Source organism: Triturus cristatus, chromosome 1_2, assembly GCF_964204655.1.
Source record: "Triturus cristatus chromosome 1_2, aTriCri1.1, whole genome shotgun sequence".
Taxonomy (NCBI): Eukaryota; Metazoa; Chordata; class Amphibia; order Caudata; family Salamandridae; genus Triturus; species Triturus cristatus.
Window position 1 is genome coordinate 736,177,717 of NC_140580.1, and position 20,875 is coordinate 736,198,591.

General features: G+C 46.3%; 1 protein-coding gene across 1 annotated transcript in view; it reads left to right on the forward strand.

The window, feature by feature from the left end:
- LOC146867922 (protein-arginine deiminase type-1-like) overlaps nt 1–20,875 on the forward strand; it is a 468,509-nt gene that overhangs the window by 294,714 nt on the left and 152,920 nt on the right. Inside the window, exons 8-9 of the mRNA XM_085608649.1 lie at nt 17,770–17,873; nt 18,686–18,797. Coding sequence (XP_085464775.1) covers nt 17,770–17,873; nt 18,686–18,797 — 216 coding nt within the window. The remainder of the gene's footprint in view (nt 1–17,769; nt 17,874–18,685; nt 18,798–20,875) is intronic.

Here is a 20,875-nt window from a genome sequence, read left to right on the forward strand (position 1 = left end):
TAATATGCTGGAGCTTGTGGCTGATGCCGATAAGCCTAGGGAGTTCGCAAAAATTATTGCGAAAGCCTATAGGATGGTCGGACGTAGTGCCTTAGGTGTGAAACCCACCATCAAAATTCCCGATGTAGTGCAACAAACTAAGGTGAGTTTGTCTACAAAAGACGAAAAGCCCAACTTTCCTAAACAAAGTTGGCGAGCCAAAAACAAGAGAAGCAGCAACAGAAACAGGTTTCTCGTCCTGCCTCACCAGTTCAGTCGTATAGTGAACGCACTTATGATTTGCGCGATCGTACTCGTATTAAGTCACCTGATAGGTTTCAGGTTTCTGAACAACGCTCTCCTCGTTCTTCACAGGAAACATCGACTTCGCACTCTGGTGGTGGAGAGCGTGGAAGAGGACGGGGCACTCAAGGTCGAGACCAGCCCCGCCAGACTGACGGTAAAGGCAAGCAGGAAGACGCTGCCAGACCACGTCCACCGTTTCAGAAAAAGAAAGTTGCTGCTATCTCAGCGAGATATGCCTCAGATGGTCAGGACACAGCTACGGAACCTGACATGGGCACTAACGCTGCTAGACAGCGCGGCGGAGGTTACAGTAGTGCGGGAAGCATTGCGTCCGTTTCTGGAGGCGACAGCAACTGACATTTATGTGACAGTTGAAACTGCTGATACTCGCGTAGCCCCCCGGAAATATTATTTGAAATAGTCCTTAATATTGAGGGTGACATACAACACAAAATTAAAGTGGTTTTTTGGGATAATCTTACCACCACATATGATATTCTTTTGGCGGAGAAAGATTGGCCTCCGGCTTTCATTTTGGACGCCCCAAGGGGAGAGGAAGTTATTCTTCCTTCCTTTGGGCATGCAGTGCCCACGGAGGAGTCTACTAGGTTAGCCGGGGAGTGGGCACAGGTGCTTGCACCTGCGTTATATCGTAATCAGGTTGGTTGGGATAAATGTTCTCCCAATCACGAGATTCCATTGCGATCCGATCCCCAGCCTCAACCCCAATATCCCATGCGTCGCGAGGCAAGACCTCACGTCGTGTCCATCCTTGAACAATTGGAATATCAAGGAGTGATTGAGACATGTGTGTCACCCATGAATAATCCTTTATTCACTGTAACGAAGCCTGACGGGTCGTACCGCCTAGTTTTGGATTACCAGCATTTAAACTCACATTGCCGGACGTGTGCGGAACAAAATACTCATAGTTCGGCTCTCGTAGATAGTCTTGTGAGAAAACGTTTCAAAACTACGCTCGACTTATCCAATGGCTTTTATTGCCATAATCTGGCCCCTCTTAGTTATGAGTGGACAGCATTCACCTCGGGTGGCAAACAAAAATTGTTCAAGAGGCTCCCGATGGGCTATAAAAACAGCCCTGGAGTTTTTGCCGCTCGCGTGGTCTCTCTCTTGGAGATGGTAGACCCGGAAGCATACTCGTATGTCGATGACATCTATCTGACAGACGACAAGTTGCTTCCACACCTTGCTCGTGTGGATAACATAGTGACTATGTTTGCAGACTTCGGTTACAAGTTTAACTTTAAGAAGTCCCACATTGCTGAGTTTACAGTGTTGTTCTTGGGGTACGAACTCAATAATGAAGGTCGAGGCTTGGCACCGCAGTTCCTTGAGAAATGCGCAAACCTTCGTATCCCTACGACACTGAAAAAGCTACAATCCTTGCTGGGTTTTCTGAATTTCGGTCGATCCTACATTCCTGATTATGCCCAGCGTATCAAGACGCTTTATGCCTTGATACAACCAACTTATACCAGATCTTGCTGGTTGCCAGAGCACTCGTTGGCATTGTATACTTTGCAAACTGATCTTCTTACAGCTAAATATCTAAAAACTCGTGACAACCACACCAACTTGGTCATTAGAATTGTTCCAGGCGCGGAAGGTTTCACGTACTTAACGTTCAATGAGGGTGACACAGTCCCCATTGCTTACAAATCTCATCTGTACACTTCGGCTGAGCTGCGATTTTCCACTGTTGAAAAAGTCTTGACAGCAGTTCAGATGGCGATCAAGAAAGAACGAGCGCTATCACAAGGAACACGCATGCTGGTGGTAACACCGTTTCCTGCTCTTGAAGCAGTTACTAAAGCTAGTGTACCAAATTCTAAGGCTTTACATCCAAGGTGGATACAATGGGCAACCTCCTTAGCTTCGCCTGACGTCGAATACATCTTTGACGCGGCGTTGCAGACTCAAGAGAGTTTGGAGTATGAATTTGTTCCTCCTGCTCCACAGTCATTGCGCCCCATCGAGGAATACCATTGTGTCATATACACTGACAGGTCGGCGCAACCCGCAACTGGATCAAGGCACGCTTATTCAGCGGCTTGCGAAATTGTAGTCGGTACTTTCCTGAATGGAGAGTTCAAATCTGATGCAGTGCATACGCAGTCATTGGGTGATTGTACCGCGCAACTGGCGGAGCTTCGTGCTCTGGTGCTTGCACTTGAGTTTGCTGATCACAGAGTCACTACTCTTATAGTGAGTGACTCTTACTATTGTGTTCAATCTTACAACGACAATTTGCTTTTTTGGATTATGAATGGATTTCGTGATTCCAAAGGTAGCGCAGTGAAGCATAAAATGCTTTGGGCTCGAGTGTCAGAACTCAAAGGGAGTCTGCCACTTGTGGAAGTAATTCACACTCTTGGTCACCAACGAGTTGGTGTCCATGCTGTCGGTAACAGTTTGGCTGACGAGGCAGCTAAAACAGCAGTGGCGACATATTTAGTAGCAGCAGTTACAAGATCTAAATCTAAGATAGATGCTGACATCTTAGCAGCTATTGCTGCATCTGAGACAGGGACAAACTTCCCTAGAGGTTTCCCTTCTCGATACCATTATCACTTAAGTCCTGATAACGTCCCATTAGTGAGGATTAACGACGTTGGTGATAGATTGATTCCCAACGCGGACTGCAGACCAAATTTGATAACAGCTGCCCACGAAGGTGTTGCGTCTGCGCATGCTGGAGTGTCAGCAACTGTGTCTCTTTTGCAGCAACGTTACTGGTGGTACAGTTTTTATAAACAAGCGCGGGCTTATGTACTTAATTGTGACATTTGCCAGCAGATCAAACCTTCTTCTGTTGCGCGTCCACCTCCAACGCAGCTGCATATATCTAATCAACCACTAGCGTGTGTTTGTTTAGATCACTGCGGTCCTTTCACCTCTGATACTGCGTACAAGTACATCTTGGTTGCAGTGGATTCGTGCACACGTTTTCTGTGGGTGTGGCCACAAAGGAGTGCTGATGCCAGGACTGTCATCAAAGCATTGCGTGTCTTTATAGGGAGTTTTGCGTGTGGTACCCTTCACTCTGATCAGGGCCCGGCGTTCGCCTCTAAGGCTTACAGAGAGGCTATGAGAAGTTTGGGGGTCCAAGTCAAATTTTCGTCTCCATACCAGCCTGAGGGCAATAGTGTTGTGGAACGGATGAACCGTGACCTAAAGCAATCGTTGACAGCCAAGGTGTTAGGTACAGGCCGGAACTGGCTTGCCCACTTGTATGACGTCCAACGTGCACTTAATAATCTCCCTAGAAGGTCTCTGGGTGGGCGGACCCCGTCCATGATGCTCTTTGGAGTGAGAATGTTTGTTCCGGACCTTGATGGTCTAGACATGGCGGCAGCTGCCGCGCCTTTTGAGTTGCAAGACAGAATGCTGCGCTTGCTCCATCTTCGTAGCTGGATGCTTGATTTCTACGGCACCTTACCACTGGCGGTATTAAGCGTCAAGTATGGATTGTCTTTCCGGTTTCCCTTTTTTACGTGTGTGCAACCTGTCTTTCATTGCCTAGATTGTCCCTTCCAATGGGCTCTGGACTTGTGCCTGTCAAACTTGGCATCACCTGACCCGGATTTTGATGAACTAATGTGTCCCTTAGTGGCTCATGAATTTGATTGTTCTGGTGTCGGGTTTATGGCTTTGGGTGCTGCACACGGAGTCCTTGGAAACTGGGATATCGGAGAGGCAGCTATTGATTTCCTTGAAAGGAGTTATATTGAGGAGACTGACAGTTGTCCTATCATGGTGCTGGATGCTCCGATACTTGATGAACATGTGTGTTCCCTTCCCTTGCTCAATTGGATGGCAGATACTTTTGCGGAACGCTCCAATGATTTCCTTTTGGAAGCAGTTGCAACTTATGGTGCATATACCTTCATGGATTGACTGATTGACATTGTCACTCCGGGGTGCATCCAGAAGTGTTAATTTTCTATGAAAGTTTTGCTTATTTGTGTAATATATAATTTTTTTGAACAATTTTTTTTTTATTATTCTCGGACTCTATACTTACCTTATATGGACTTATAGTTCATGCCCTTGGTTCCGTTCTAAATCACTTGAACTCTGCGTTCTTGATAAGTATGTCCCTATTGGTTAGTGCTCCGATCATGGGGGGGTGTGAGATGGATTAAGCCACGCCCTATTTACAACACTAAGTTAGCATAAACAAGATCATTTTTAGCAAGCAAGCTTGTCGCGCTGCACACGACACTGTTGTTATGTGTTATTCATTTTAGAAATGCTGACTCGACTTTGCCTTACAGGATAACAAACTGTTGTTTCACATTCTTAACCGTGAAATGTGCCCTTGGTCTGTACATCATGCAAAGAACGCGTCTGGGTCACTAGAAGGTACAGAGTGTTGTGTTTAGATTGATCGTACCACTTGTTAGACATATCATGCATACAGCTGCCAATATCTGAAGGACAAGCGTCTTTAATATTGCAGAACAGTTTGGTTTTACATTCATTCGAACAGAAGAGCTGATGCATGCTGTGAGAGCTGATCCTTTGATGTGATTCTACTAAGCTGATCTATACGGTATGGGGTCCCCCCTGTTAGCCTAAGAGACCTTCTAATAGTCTAATAATAATAATGTATTAGATTATAGTGAAAGGAGTGTGGCCGTATACCACTGTCATTAATAGTATGATTGCTCCTTTCATTTTATATGGTATTGTAATAATGCTTATGGTTCTGATCTGTACTGTTAGTCTGCTAGTGTTAGCCAAAGTACTACATCTTAGGACGTGAGGTTTATAAAATAAACTCTTTAAACTTTACCGTGTCTGTATTATTATGTTGTGGACTAACAAATAAGTACGAACAGGTATTTCCGATTCCCACCATTCCTGAGAAATATCTAAGTCGCTTGTTCTGGTTTGTCTATACATTGGGACCACCTAGCTAGATCTAGGTTAACGAATGGGATACTAAGCTAGTCGGAGAAGGGGTTCTGGGTTCTGAGGGGAGTTTACTGGTACACCACAATTCTCTGAGGTCCTGGTCTCCTGCGCATAGTTCTGTGCAAAAGCAGAATCCCTTCAACACTGTTATTCAGTGTTCTTTACCACTACCAAGAAGAATTTGGTAATTGTACTAGACCTATAAGTCATCTTAAAAAACTTCTTCAAGCAAGTATACTAAAACGCTATTGTGTATATTTCAATAGACGTTGTAGTTAGTTGCCTACTGGATTCTGTAATTAAACAATCACCACTCGATCTGAATTGTGAGCCCTGCTGACCGCAGTGTAGGCTAGAGGCAGTGGTCATTAACGTCTCACAGCCACGTGCCGTTGGATTCGGAAGCACAGAGTTGGTTGCACCTGATCGGAGGGGGTACACACAAATCATCACAAACTTTAACTTCTGACATCCTGAATCACAGAATCAAGACCCCGTTTTCGGTCCTGCTGTACCGCGGTGTACTCCACCGACTGCAGTCAGCCAAGCCCAATAATCATGTGCATCAGTTAGCTACGAAAAGCACAGAGTCTGATCCACCTCAACGGAGGGAGTTCTGTGAAAACCAAGCAGCAGGTAATATTGGACATCGTCCATTGTGGAATCAAGACACCGTTCCACTGTTGGGACCTAGAGTTGGTCGCACCTGGTCAAAGGGACTACCTTCACCTCCACTCTCACATACAGTTCTAACATCGTCCATTGTGAGATCAAGACCCCGTTCCACTGTTCGAACCTGCTGTACCGTGGTGTACTCCACCGATTGGTCAACCAAGCACAATAATCATGTGCAGCACTTAGCTGCGGAAGCACAGAGTCTGATGCATGTCAACGTAGGGATTTCTGTGAAAACCAACCAGTAGGTAATATCGACATCGTCCATTTTGGGATCAAGACCCCGTTCCACTGTTGGGACGTAGAGTTGGTTGCACCTCTTCGAAGGGAGTACCTTCTTCTAACATCGTACATTGTGGGATCAAGACCCCGTTCCACTGTTCGAACCTGCTGTACCGCGGTGTACTCCAGCGACTGCAGACAGCCAAGCCCAATGATCATGTGCAGCAGTTAGGTACGGAAGCACAGAGTCTGATGCACCTCAACAGAGGGAGTTCTGTGAAAACTAGGCAGCAGGTCATATCGGACATTGTCCATTGTGGGATCAAGACACCGTTCCACTGTTGGGACCTAGAGTTGGTTACAGCTGGTCGAAAGGAGTACCACCTTCATCTGCACTCTCAGATGCAGTTCTAACATCGTCCATGGTGGGATCAAGATACCGTTCCACTGTTGGTACCTGTTGTACTACTGTGTTAGTAGTATACAGAGCACTCCACGGTGCTGGGCCTCAGGCTGGGCACTGTCTGCCTGTGTCGCGGTAGCCAGCGTTGATCTCAGGAGCATTTCTAGCTCGCAGACCTCGGCCCAGGAGCTTCCGCCGGCACGTGGTGGGCCCTCTTTCACATACGGCGGTGTCGAAAGGTGAACTGTGGGGAATAAGTGCGTTGCAGCGGCCATGACGGTTTCTGGATACCAGCAGGCTGAGAGCATTATTCCCGCAGCCACCTTCGCTCACGGTGTCAGCCTAGTGGCGGTGTAAGCTGCGCAGACCTGACAGACATGTTCGCCATTCCGTAAGAGAACCACACCCAGAGAAATGTGCCTTTTATTAATACCCCTACGCTAGCCTTGCGTACGCTGAGCCAGCCCATTACGCTAAAGATTTTGGGGGGGGACGGGGCATGTACGCGCTATGTTTTCATAATCTTCCCTACTGACTGTACTATCATGGTTGCGTCCACTGACCACTTCACTCAATAGACCATCAGTGTATGTTGACATGTACATGGCTGTGCTCTGCATAGTCAAGTTTGTCCGGCACATCCCCTCAACACTTTGCATTGTATACTTTTATAATCGAGAATCACTTGCCACCTTCACACATACTTTGCTCCCATCTCTCCCCACATTCTGCATTGTGTGGCAGAGGTGCTATTTTATTTATTTATTTATTTATTGATTTCTAAAGCGCCTGGTGACCCGAAGGCATCCCCGCGCTGTAAATCTTTGTGGACCAGGAGAGGGGGAGGGGGGGATGGACTATTTGGGAAACAGGAAGGTTTTAAGTTTTTTTCGGAATAGAGCGTGACAGGATTCCAAACGTAGACTGCGTGGAAGAGAATTCCATCCTGTGGACGCTTTGACCGAGAAGCGGTGACCACCTGTGCAAGCCTTCTTGAATTTTGGAACAGTGGCCAGATGTTCGGCGTCGGAGCGAAGGAGTCTGGGGGCTTTGTAGGGGATAACCATATCTTTCAGAGCAGCCGGACCAACCCCGTTGATGAGCTTATGGGTGGTGCACAAGGCTTTAAACTCTACTCTCTGGCGAACGGGGAGCCAGTGTAGGGCCTTAAGAGCCGGTTTGGCTGAGGCTCTGGGTGGGAGGTTCATAATGAGCCTAGCCGCCGCATTTTGGGTGCGTTGGAGTTTAGCCAGGGTAAATTCTGGTGCCCCAAGATAGATGGCGTTGCTGTAGTCGAGCCTGGCTAAGATGAGCCCCTGGACCAGAAGTTTCCTGGATGAGAGGGGGAGAAGAGGGAGGATCTTGCGCACCGATCGCAAGAGACCAAAACAGGTGCCAGCTGTTTTGACAGCCTGAGTCCTCATGGTGAGGTCAGGTTCCAACCATACTCCTAGTGTTTTGATCTCTTTTTTAGGTGTTGGAATTTCACCGAAGGCGTTCGGCCAAACTGATGGAGGGATGGACGTCCATTTATTGCCCAGGAGCATGATTTCAGTTTTTGCACCATTCAGCCTCAGGGATGATTCACACATCCAGGTGTGGATGTCCTGGAGACAGTTCAGCAGGCTGTCTGGGTGGTTATCCAGGTGGGACAAGGAAACGACGAGTTGAGTGTCGTCAGCATAATTTATTATTTTTATCCCGTACGGGGTCACGACATCTTCTAGCGGGGCCATGTATACATTAAACAGGGTGGGACTGAGCGATGATCCCTGGGGAACTCCGTTCTTAAGTGAGAGTGAGTCTGAACGTGAGTTACCGTCCCACACCTGAAAGGAGCGGTCGGATAGGAAGGATTCAATCCATGCTAGTGCAGTTCCCACAATTCCTGCCCTGGCCAGGCGGTGTAGAAGGACACGGTGGTCCACCGTATCAAAGGCGGCACTGAGGTCCAGGAGGATCACTGCCACTGATCCTCCTGAATCCAGGATACACCTTGCCTCCTCGATGACGGAGAGGAGGGCAGTGTCCGTGCCATGGCCGGGCCGGAAACCTGTTTGGGATTGACGCAGAATAGTGTTTGTCTCAAGAAATTGGGACAATTGCGCATTCACTAGTTTTTCCGCAATTTTGCTGACACATGGGAGCAGCGAAATAGGTCTGTAGTTGGCCATGTCGTCCGGGTTAAGATGGGACTTTTTCAACAAGGCCCTGACGACCGCATTCTTCCAGTTAGAGGGCACCGTTCCTTGGGAGAGAGAGGTGTTGATAAGATCCCTGATGGTAGGGGCTATGTTGGTCGACACGGTTTTCAGGAATCTAACCGGGGCTGGGTCAAGGGGAGATCCGCTTTTCATTTTATCCAGCGTGGACGATACCTCGGTAAGGGAAAGTGCTCTGAAAGTGGACAGCCGTGGGCTGTTGTTACAGGCCTCTATATCCGTGTGGATAGGTGTGCTGATGGTTGGAAGGGAGTCCAGTATCCTCGAGATTTTGGAGTCGAAGTAGTTGGCCAGATCCGTACTTCTATCTGGAGGAGGGGAGTGAGAGGCGGGTGTTATTGGGATATTTAGTAGTTCTTTAACTATCAGGTAAGATTCTTTTGACGAGTTGGTGGCGTTTTTTATTCTGATGTCATAAAATGCAGCTTTGGCTAGCTTAAGGGCTGATTTGTAGCGTCTTACCGAGCTGTAGTACATGTCTTTGTTACTATGGAGCCAGTCTTTTCTCCACAGTCTCTCGGCCTTTTTACACTCTTTGCGGAGAGCTCTTAAATCGGTGTTATACCATGGGGCATGGCCCTTAAGCCTATTTTTATTCACCCGATTTTTAATGGGAATGATACTGTCCAGGGAAGAGGAGATCCAGTCTCTGAACTGGATATCCGCTGTGGCAGGATCAGCCGTGAGACTGGGGGTCGTGGCGTCCAGGGCCTTAGCCCAGTCTTCCACCGAGAGTCTGGCCCATGATCTGTCCTTGGTGTAAGTTGTAGGTTTTTGGGGTTTCTTGAATATCCCTGGTAGGTGGGCCGAGACCAGGAAATGGTCCGTCCACGGGAGGGGGAGGGAGTTAGTGAATTGAAGAGAAGGAATGTTCGAGAACACGGGGTCGAGCAGATGTCCTTTCGTATGTGTGGCTCCTGAATTGACAAGGGAGAGGCCAAGGGCTCCTAGTTCACAGATTAGATCAGAAGCCCCTGAATCGAGAGGGTCATTGAAGTGTATGTTAAGGTCTCCTGTTATCAAAAAGTTAGATGTTAGGTGGGCCAAGGATGAGACGGTTTCCAAGAGAGCGGCAGAAAAGGGGCCGAAATGCCCTGGAGGCCGATACACCAGGAGGCCTGACAGGGAGTTGGTCGGAGAGAGCTGAATCTTGAAGAGGCAGCTCTCCGACTCCTGGCTCGGAACCTCGCTGGTTCGACAGGCGAAGTAGTCTCGATATATGATGGCTAATCCACCTCCTCTACCCAAGGGGCGGGGTTGGGACATGATAAGAAAGCCAGGGGGTAAGGCCAAGACTATGTCCGAGTTAGAATGCCCGGTGATCCAAGTTTCGGTGAGGAAAAGTATGTCCAGATCGTGATCGACAATCAGATGATTGATGAGTATGGCGTGCTTGGGAAGCGATCTACAGTTAAGTGAGGCTATTTTGAGGCCTGGGGATGGGACAGCCCGGCTGGGAAGGAGTAACTTTCCAGGTTTACAGGTGTTGCAGCTAGTGTAAGGAACATTGGGATCGTGCATAATATGGCAGGTGCAGTTTTTAGTTGGTCTGAGGCTGAGAAGGTCTCGGCGACAGTAGCTTACCCTTTTGGTGGCAGAATCCGGCAAAGAATCTGGCCCAAGGCCCGGTCGTGCGCGGACGGGCGCAGATGGGCTTGCCTTAGGCGCTCCCGCTGCGCTCGTCCGCTGCGCTGGTATGGCCGGCACATTTGAGGTAGAGGGAACTGGGCGTGGCCTCGAAGTGGGCATGTCTGCCCTTCTAGCGGCGATGGCGGGTGGAGGGGAGTTTCCCTGTCTCAGCGCTCAATCGGCTGTGTCAGGGGGAATTCCGTGAGCCTGCAAGGCGCTAGAAGCGAGCGCTACAGTGCAGGTGAGTGCAGTTTAAAAACAGTGAAGAAGATAAATTGTCAGTTTAGAAATGGCACAGGATACAAACAAACACACCTCCGGCTTCCGCCTCAGAGGTCAACAAACAGGATTGAAGCCGCGCTAGTGCTCAGCGTTTAAATACAGCAAGGGGGCGTGGCCTCGAAGTGGGCGTGTCTGCCCTTCTAGCGGCGATGGCGGGTGGAGGGGAGTTTCCCTGTCTCAGCGCTCAATCGGCTGTGTCAGGGGGAATTCCGTGAGCCTGCAAGGCGCTAGAAGCTAGCGCTACAGTGCAGGTGAGTGCAGTTTAAAAACAGTGAAGAAGATAAATTGTCAGTTTAGAAATGGCACAGGATACAAACAAACACACCTCCGGCTTCCGCCTCAGAGGTCAACAAACAAGATTGAAGCCGCGCTAGTGCTCAGCGTTTAAATACAGCAAGGGGGCGTGGCCTCGAAGTGGGCGTGTCTGCCCTTCTAGCGGCGATGGCGGGTGGAGGGGAGTTTCCCTGTCTCAGTGCTCAATCGGCTGTGTCAGGGGGAATTCCGTGAGCCTGCAAGGCGCTAGAAGCGAGCGCTACAGTGCAGGTGAGTGCAGTTTAAAAACAGTGAAGAAGAAAAATTGTCAGTTTAGAAATGGCACAGGATACAAACAAACACACCTCCGGCTTCCGCCTCAGAGGTCAACAAACAAGATTGAAGCCGCGCTAGTGCTCAGCGTTTAAATACAGCAAGGGGGCGTGGCCTCGAAGTGGGCGTGTCTGCCCTTCTAGCGGCGATGGCGGGTGGAGGGGAGTTTCCCTGTCTCAGCGCTCAATCGGCTGTGTCAGGGGGAATTCCGTGAGCCTGCAAGGCGCTAGAAGCGAGCGCTACAGTGCAGGTGAGTGCAGTTTAAAAACAGTGAAGAAGATAAATTGTCAGTTTAGAAATGGCACAGGATACAAACAAACACACCTCCGGCTTCCGCCTCAGAGGTCAACAAACAAGATTGAAGCCGCGCTAGTGCTCAGCGTTTAAATACAGCAAGGGGGCGTGGCCTCGAAGTGGGCGTGTCTGCCCTTCTAGCGGTGATGGCGGGTGGAGGGGAGTTTCCCTGTCTCAGCGCTCAATCGGCTGTGTCAGGGGGAATGCTATGTTTGTTTTGTGTACATGGCTAGCCACGGTTCTCACAGTACGTAGTGTCGTTGTGTCTGCTAGGTGTACATGTTGTTTGTCATGTTGTATGTGATTATATAAGGTAGCGCGTTTATTTATGATCAGTGGTTTCTCCCATTTACATATCGCTGTCATAAAGAAGATACCAAAGTTTTTCTCACAGGTGAAAAGTGGGACGACAATTGCAGTCATTCATTACTATGCAAGAATGTCCAAATGCACGACGCTTCTAAGCTTACAGCCCCCAATCTTGTGTGCTTTCTTAAAAGCACGCCAACTCCCACAATCAGACCAACATTCACACAGCTTTCTAACGGCATTTATCTGCTTCTTATTAACATGGACTGCTACGCAATGTGAGCTGGCATACCATATGTCCGTACTGTTTCAAACCGGATAACTTCCTCTGGCAATCTCTATTCCCACCCACACAAAGTAACTCCCAAAGTTCAACTTGGCCTTCAATACCTACTTTGAAAACAGATTTTATTAAACGGAGCAAACTGAAAGCGCTTTTGTTTCAAACAGAAGTGTCCCTCACTTCTCGAAAAGTAATTTATCGACTGCAGATAGCACGAACTTCAAGTAAAATACACTCCCTTTTAAATACGAATCTCCCATTACACTTTGTGAATTGTTATACAATTTTCAACACATCTGACATTTAAGGTCTGGCACACGTTTTTAATACTGTCTCCTCCGGCCTTCTCACAGGCTTTCAAACTGTTTTTAGTCTAATACCAGACTTCATTCATTCGATCATCTCTGGAATGACAGCAACAGTGCCCATAATTCACGCTCTGTTTGCGGCCATCCTACTAATATTTTAGCTTGTTAAAAATGACTGCACTCCCTGTAGTAACAAGCATGTCCGACAGAATACGCCTCTATGTGAAGCTACATCAATACCGTGAAAAAATGGAACAACTTTTCGGCTGCCTGCCTCTATCTATTTAGGGATGGGCGGAATTTGCGTAATCGTGTTACGCAAATCTCAGCGAAACGGTAAAAAAATCTCTGCGAACACGCAGAAATTCCGCGAGCACGTGGAATTGCTTGTTCGCGATGCTTTTTTCCTGTTCACAATCGCTGTTTGCGTGCTCGGGGAGAAATGTCTCGCGAACACGCATTTTGAGAATGCGAACAAGCAAAAAATTTCGCGAAGTCGCAGAAAGCAGAATTTTGGCCAATTTCGCGTTCTCCGCGGAAAGCAAAATTACCCAAATTCTGCAAATTCCGCGAGCGGAACGGAATTTACCGCCCAGGCCTATATCTATTATCGGAGCCAGCTACAACATGACATTTATTTACACATATACAATCTGCGTGCAACCATCTTTTTATTGCAAAACTTGCCCAATCGACGGGCGAATGGATCTATGGCTTGCCAACATCCCAGCAAACGCTCTCGATATCCAGCAGGTAATGGAGTATCTTGAAAACCATGAACTTGATTGTTCGGGCAGTGGAGCAATGGCGGATGCAATGCAAAAAGGTATCCTGGTGGAATGGGATTTCTGCGCAGCCGCGAAAGATCTCCTGCAATGTGCGACCTTTGACAACATCGCAGATTGCCTGCCAATTCAAATTGCCGCCCCAACATTCGAAGAACATTACTGTCCCTTTGAGGATATGAATTGGATCGCTCCGCTTTTCTCACACGATGGCAAAAATCGCCTCTTGGAACATTACGCATCTCAAGCCGCTGAAGAACTTCCGGACTGCAATCTCCAAGACTTGTAAGAAATTCACTTTATTCTTGAATTGATCTTTTCCAACTTTTTTGACTTCTTCCCATTAACTTTTTTAATACACTTCAATTGAACTATTTTCATATAATAACTTTCTAAGTATGCTTAGGCATTTGAACTGTTTTCATTATTGACCCTTACGTCTCCACACTAACCAGGGATGGATGATTTATGGCCTATGCAAATACGCTCTTTACTTGCTAAATTAGCCTAAACCCGACATCCATTTTGAAACCATATCTATTCTTAGTACACACGTCTCTCTGCCTGCCTGTTATCCATGAAGCCCTTTCACATAAATTAGCTCATCCTCAGCCTCTGCTTACGAGCTGGCGATCAAGATCAAAAGCCACGGCATTGTTTAGGAACTGGTTGGCACAGTGTGGTAATCGTATCCTACCTTTATTTTCATTGTTCAATTCACAGTCATTCATGTCTATTAGGTATTGTTTATGTCACATGGAACTGTAACATGTAATGTGGAATTGACTGATGCAGGAGCTTAGGGTTGAATACAGCAGAAGCGTTTGGAGTTTGCCTCAGCTGGATGCCTTAGCTCTTGCAGCAGTGGTTTCATTTATGGCACTTAAATATAGACACTTTTTATATAACTTGCAGACTCCATCGCTTTATCCCACACAGCCACTTTCTTACCCACACCTGATTTCACCATTTGTCTTCTGTGGCATTGCAGCATTCTGCATTAAATTCTACACGATTATTTATTTATTCCTGCTTGCTAAAACACTCCATTCGAGTCTTCAGACCGGTAGGGGTGAGTAATTTGCTTCCCACTCCCGCTATAGTCTGAATCCATACTAACACCACTTGCACAGCTATGCTACAGCCGCCAGTATGCTACAGCGCCCAGAGCACATCAGTTTACAGCAATCAGCTCACGGTTTCATCCCCGACTTTACCGGCACCTCACCTCAGCACCATCTCACTCTTGGAAAAACAGCACTTTCACACCGCTAGGGGTGAATACTTCGCTTCACACTCCCTTTGTAGCACACCCTAACCACCCCACAGAGCTCACAGTGCTATAGTCTAAACCCATACTAACACTACTTGAACAGCTATGCTACAGCAGCCAGTATGCTACAGCACCCTGAGCACATCAGTTTACAGCAATCAGCTCACGGTTTCATCCCCGAGTGTACCGGCACCTCACCTCAGCACAATCTCACTCTGGGCAAAACAGCACTTTCAAACTGATAGGGGTGAATACATCGCTTCACACTACCTGTGTAGCACACCCTAACCACCCCACAGAGCTCACAGCGCTCCTACCCTCCTCTTTCCTACTCTTTTCGCCCTTTTTTCCCCTTACTTGCTTCAATGGAATCACAAAATGGCTGCCAACACTTCCTAGTTGCAACCGCTCGCACCGCTCTCAGCCAATAAGCAGCAAGCTCGTAAGCCCTCAGCCAATCAGAAGGCAGAATTCTTAAATATCTTTATCTGTAAATTTCGATATTTCTCCAAAACTACTGAACAGATTTACACCAAATAAAAAAAAGCGTGCTTTCTAGACAAAGACCCTTCTCCCTGCCAAATTTGGGGTAATTCTGTTCACCCGTTCAACTTGGAGAAAACACGTTTTGGGACCCCCCTTTTTTCTCAACAAATCACCCCCAAACTTTCCAAAAAAGCAGCTGATATGAACAAAAAATTAGTTTGGAAAATTTCGTGAAGATTCATGAAACAACGCCAAAGTTATAAGCAAAACAAAAAATGCTCTTCCTAAGGAAACTTGGTCCTAACTATAACTACCTACTGGCGACCGCCAGCATTCATGAACCTCCAGCGCGAAGCGCATAGCGAAAATGAACGCACAAACTCCTCTTCGTCTGTGCTTAAGGTAATTCTTTATTTACTCCCTTCTGTCTGCCATGATGCGTTTCGGCCGGTAAAACGGCCTTGATCATATATATATATGTGTGTTTTTACTTAAAATCTTTAAACTTTTTATGTACTTGTGTATATAGCAATGTATATAGCAAAATGGACACCTTAAGCCATCTGATAAGGTGCAATGTCTGTTTTAGGTCTCCCTGACAGATAGCACATGCTGTTAGGTTGGAAAAGATTTATTTTGGGCTTACCAAGAACATACAGTAGGCTTTTAGCCCAATCATTGCTTACCATTGATTGGCTTTATTGTCACACTCATTTGCTTGCTTCCTAGTCAATGGCTTTCCTTGTCTCTCTTGTGTTTGTCCCTTCCTGGTGAATAGCCTCTTTACCATTCTTATACTTAACTGGCCTGTATTCTTCCCCTGCTCATTTTTATGGAACTACTATTTTCGTTAAGTTTGAACAATCCATGAGAATGCATGTTTGTTCTAGCTTCTGTCCTTTACCCCTTGCTAAATTCCCTCCTCCCCCTTCCTTGTGTGCTTTTATCTGCCTGCCAAAACAACCCCACCCTGTGCTACAAGTTGCTCTCTCCGTGTATTTCTCCCCTGACCCACCTTTATTGCTATCTCCCATGTGTGCTGCATGACTCTCTCCTCACCTGATTCCATTTTTAATTTAAAACTCCACTCGCTTTTTCCCCGTTGCTTCCTTGTGGTAGCTCCCCTACCCTTTCCTCCATTGATAACTCCCAACCCCCAAGGTTGTTTAAAAAAAAAATTTCATCATTTGTTTTCTGGTGGACCATACAGCAAATTGCTGCTGGCCCTCAAAACAATGGAGTTCAGTAACTAAATAAATAAATAAAACAAATTACATTGCGTGCTGCATCGCCGGTTTGGCGTTGCAGCGTGCTCAAGGTAATTCATGTTATTTATTTAGGGGCATATCAGCAACAACCGGCTATAATTATCGTTAAGTGCACTTAGCGCTAGGATAATTATCGCCGGCTAGCGTGGATTGTTATCGCTGAGATAGCGTGCTATTAGCAGCGCTTATCTCAAAAGCGATAAAAATCCTCGCGCTAACTGCCTAACGTGAGATTATCGCTGGAAACCCAGCGATAATCTCACGCAATGTGGCGTTAGTTTGTTGATAGGGACTCACAAACTTAGCCATGATATCCACCTTCCATAGGATATCATGGCTAAGTCAGTCCTGAAGCAGGCGTAAAGAAAGTAGTGATAACAGGGGTTATCGCTACTTTTCTTGCCGCTATGCTTCATAGCGTGGGGCTTGATGATAAGAGAAATGTCTCTTAGCGACATTTCTCCTGTCATGTCAGGTCAGGAACGCCCACTTTGCATCTCATTAGAGATGCAAAGCTGGGCGTTAGGAATTCCCGCACTAACGCAAGTTTTCACGCGTTAGCGTGAGCTTGCTAATTAGGCGATAAAATTATCGCCGCTTTTCGGCCGAAAACGCCCGCAAAAGCGGCGATAATTCTATCGCCTCGCCTTGCTGATATGCCCCTTATTTCGTTACTGAATTCCGTTCGGCCTTAATTCAGAGTTTACTACCCCCCACCCTGACCCTCCCGCGCCCACCGACCCGCAGCACTCCCTGCAGGAGCCACTACTGCCTCACAAAAGTGCTTTTGCACACTTAGCAATTCTTTTTGTTATGGAATGATCTAAGTGGTGCTACCCCATCCCAGAGTGGTCACTAAAAAATATAAAATAAAATCTCACCTTTGTCATTTTATACGTGCATGCGTGGTGATGCATGTGCTTGCATACCGAATAACACAACAACCGAAAGTGGCTGCTTCTTTGCAAATTTTTCTGCCAATGCTAAATAGCATTGGTAAAAGACATTTTGCTTTTACAGATGCAGTTAAGGATCCCCAAAAAGCATTGACAAAGATATTTGGTCCCAAGACCGCAACCTATCGGTGTTTGAAGTGCTTGTTTTCTGGGTTGCCCTCTGGCCCATTCAACAGTTGTGGTCGTTGGACACAAGGAGGCCAGGACAAATGGAGTTGTGGCATGGTCCTTATCTGCCCCCCTCTACAGATGTCATTGCTGCATGGTGAAGTACTAGGAGTAGAGCATCAGAGCTAGACAAGGCCGGATCAAAGAAAGGAACAGAGCAGGGAATGAGAAATTGATTGGTTATCAAAGAACATTGTATTTTTTTAAAGGAAATTGGGCAAAGGTGAAATGCTGCATTTCACCTCAAGGGTCCATTTTAGGGACGTGGTGAAGAACTTTGTAAGAAGGAAATGGTTGTGGGGGAAGATGTTCTTGCTTGAATCGGAGCATATAACACAAACTCTGCCTTTGTGAGGAGTCAGCAATGTTATTCCTTTTTTTTTTTCCTTCAGAGTTTGCCGGAAAGCCCAGTGTTTACAGAGGAGATTGTTTTCAGAGTTGCCCCATGGATAATGACCCCAAACACCTTGACACCTCAAGAGGTCTATGTCTGCAGGTAAGGAAGGGGAAGCCACTGGCTCCACACACCGGAGAGAAAGAGCTGTCTCTGGCCTGCTGGTTGGCTATCATGTCTACTCTGACAATGGCGGTTCATCCTACACGATGTCTAATGCTGGATGATAGCCTTTCATTTTAAAAAGGCAGCATCTGTCTAGTGTGTTGTACTGTAGTATTAATGTAGATCATCATTTCACATTGAGGGATGCCACAGCACTTTATTGGGTTCATAGGATGTTACATGAAGAGTATGCAGTGTACAGAATGCTGTATTTGTTGAGATCCTATATGGGAAAGGTCTTGATGTTGTGCTTGCGTGCCCTGCTGGGGTGTCCATATCTTGGGGTGCAACGCCTAGTAGTCTGATGAACTATGTTTACAATTAGGGTCCAGATGTGACATAGGATTCAGAGGCATTATCCTCATCCAGCTCGAGTTCATTCACAGAGGAACTTCCTATTACCTCGAGAACAGAGGATTTGGAGGAAGGAGGTAACAGGATGTGTCAAAACATTCCCACTGGGTCAAGTAAAGAAGACCCTAAACTTTATTGCAGAACAATAGAACGGTGAGTGAACCCTCCCTGTCTCTGGAGGTTCATAATGCATATCTCTCTGGGTTGCTCTGTGTTGCAAAAGTGCATGCACATTAGTATTACTTCCTGACCCATTCTGTACTCTAGATTTTAAGAGTGGACCTCTACCAAATACAGTCATTTACTAATGCATGTTTTTTGGAGAAAGGTGTGGACCATACTGTAGCGAAATGAAGACGTGTTCTATTCTCACTTTCCTATGTTGTCTTTTCCAGTCTGCCTTACAACCAAACCTTTTTAGAGCAAGTTTCAGATCTGGTACAGAGAGCAAACTGCAAGCTAAGGATCTGTCCACCAGAGGACAGTCGTTCCGACCAGTGGATCCAGGTAAGGTCCTACTGAGAAGGTTTACTCTAATTTTGTAAATATTAGCCATCTGCAAGCTAGCCACGTTGTCATTATCATTGTGTTGTCCTCCATCTGCTCTCGAGTTTTACGCCGCATCACTATTTGTAATTTAAAGTTGAGGATTCTCCAAAGCAAAATCTCTATTTTCATCACATATTGTAAAAAGTGCAAGTCTGTAGTTTCCTACAAAAAGAGCACAACTGTTCAGCCAAAAACTTAGGGGCATATCAGCAAGGCGAGGCAATAGAATTATCGCCGCTTTTGCAGCCATTTTCGGCCAAAAAGCAGCGATAATTTTATCGCCTAATTAGCAAGCTCACGCTACCGTGTGAAAACTTGCGTTAGCGCAGGAATTCTTAATGCCCAGCTTTGCATCTCTAATGAGATATTGAGATAAGCGTTGCTAATAGCATGCTATCTCAGCGATAAAAATCCACGCTAGCCGGCGATAATTATCCTAGCGCTAAGTGCGCTTAGCGATAATTATCGCCGGTTATTGCTGTTATGCCCCCAAATGAATATATATATTGTCTTACTCAAAACTAGTCCAGGGGTGCAAATTTATTTTTTGTTTTGCGAATCACAAACAACACCATGAACTACCATTTTTGTGGTTTACTGAATCTGGGAATTACTGCAAAATATCACTGTTTTGTGAATTTTCATTGCTTTGTCGTTGTACTGGCAAAAGGGAAAATTCCACAAACAGCAGAATTTTTTGAAATGTGAAAATGTTCACCTAGTAGAACACTTTCTTGATCCATCTTGTGTTAAAAGCAGATTTTATAGATTTCACATTTCAGCTCAATATTTTAAATAGCTCTACCTAGAACCATGCAAAGCAAGTCCATGTCCTGCAGACGAGAGAAGGCTCTCTGCAGCATAAAAGCCAAAATCATCGTAAGCAAAACTCAAAATGTTGTTATGTTATGTTATTTATATTTATAAAGCGCACAGATGCCACAGCCAAGCGGCGTCCCGGCGCTATAAAAGAACGAGCAACATAACACCAAGCACATAGTAAACACCACGACCATTAAGCCAAAGGAAACAAAAATGTTTTCACAGCCTTTCTGAAGGGCAGCAAGTCAGAAATAGAACGAATACTAACAGGCAGTGTGTTCCAAAGGCTGGCTGCCAAGACACCAAATGAACGGCCGCCCACTCTGGCTTTTTTAAAACGGGGAACCTTAGCCAGAAATTGACCCATTGATCGTAATGCTCTAGCAGGGATGTAATAAGAAATGGTCTGAGCTAAAATAGGAGGAGAGGCAAACTTCAAAATTTTGAAAACCAGGCACAATGCTTTAAACTTTATCCTCTGCCTAACGGGCAACCAATGAAGATCAGAAATGGAGCGCCTAACTGAACAAAACTTAGGCAGACCAACCAACATTCTGGCAGCCGCATTTTGCATACGCTGAAGGCGTGTAAGCTCTGCTTGGTTGGTGCCCAATAAAAGTGCACTGGCATAATCTAATCTAGAAAGAATCATAGCCTGGACTATGAGTTGCCTAGTAGAGGCATCAAAAAATGTAAAAATGGGCCTAAGACTCTGAAGGACACCAAAACAGGTACCCGCAACTTTTTTTGTATGAGGGGTAAATGATAAATTGGCATCAAGCCAAACCCCAAGATTCTTCACCTGGGTCACCGGGATAGGGGCTTGGCCAAGCTCTGATGGCCACCAATCGTCTCCCCAAAGGTGAGCTTCTTTGCCCAATACCAAGACTTCAGTTTTAGTAGCATTAAGTTGGAGACGGTTATCCGTCATCCAGCTTGCCACCTCCTTAAGGGCTCTCTGAAAATTAGAGGCATCCAACGCAGTATTCCCATTTAGTGCGACCGCTAATTGGGTGTCATCAGCGTATGACACCATAGTTAGGCCCCATTTATTGGCAACCCCCATCAGTGGTCGCTATCCTCATAATTTCTTGAACTATTTATTTGTATATTTTTGAAGGAGTTTAATTAGTAGTGTACATTTATTTGGTCTTTCTAAACACAAGGTCATGCTCTATAGAAGGAGTAAATATTTGATATTTACCGATTAGGTG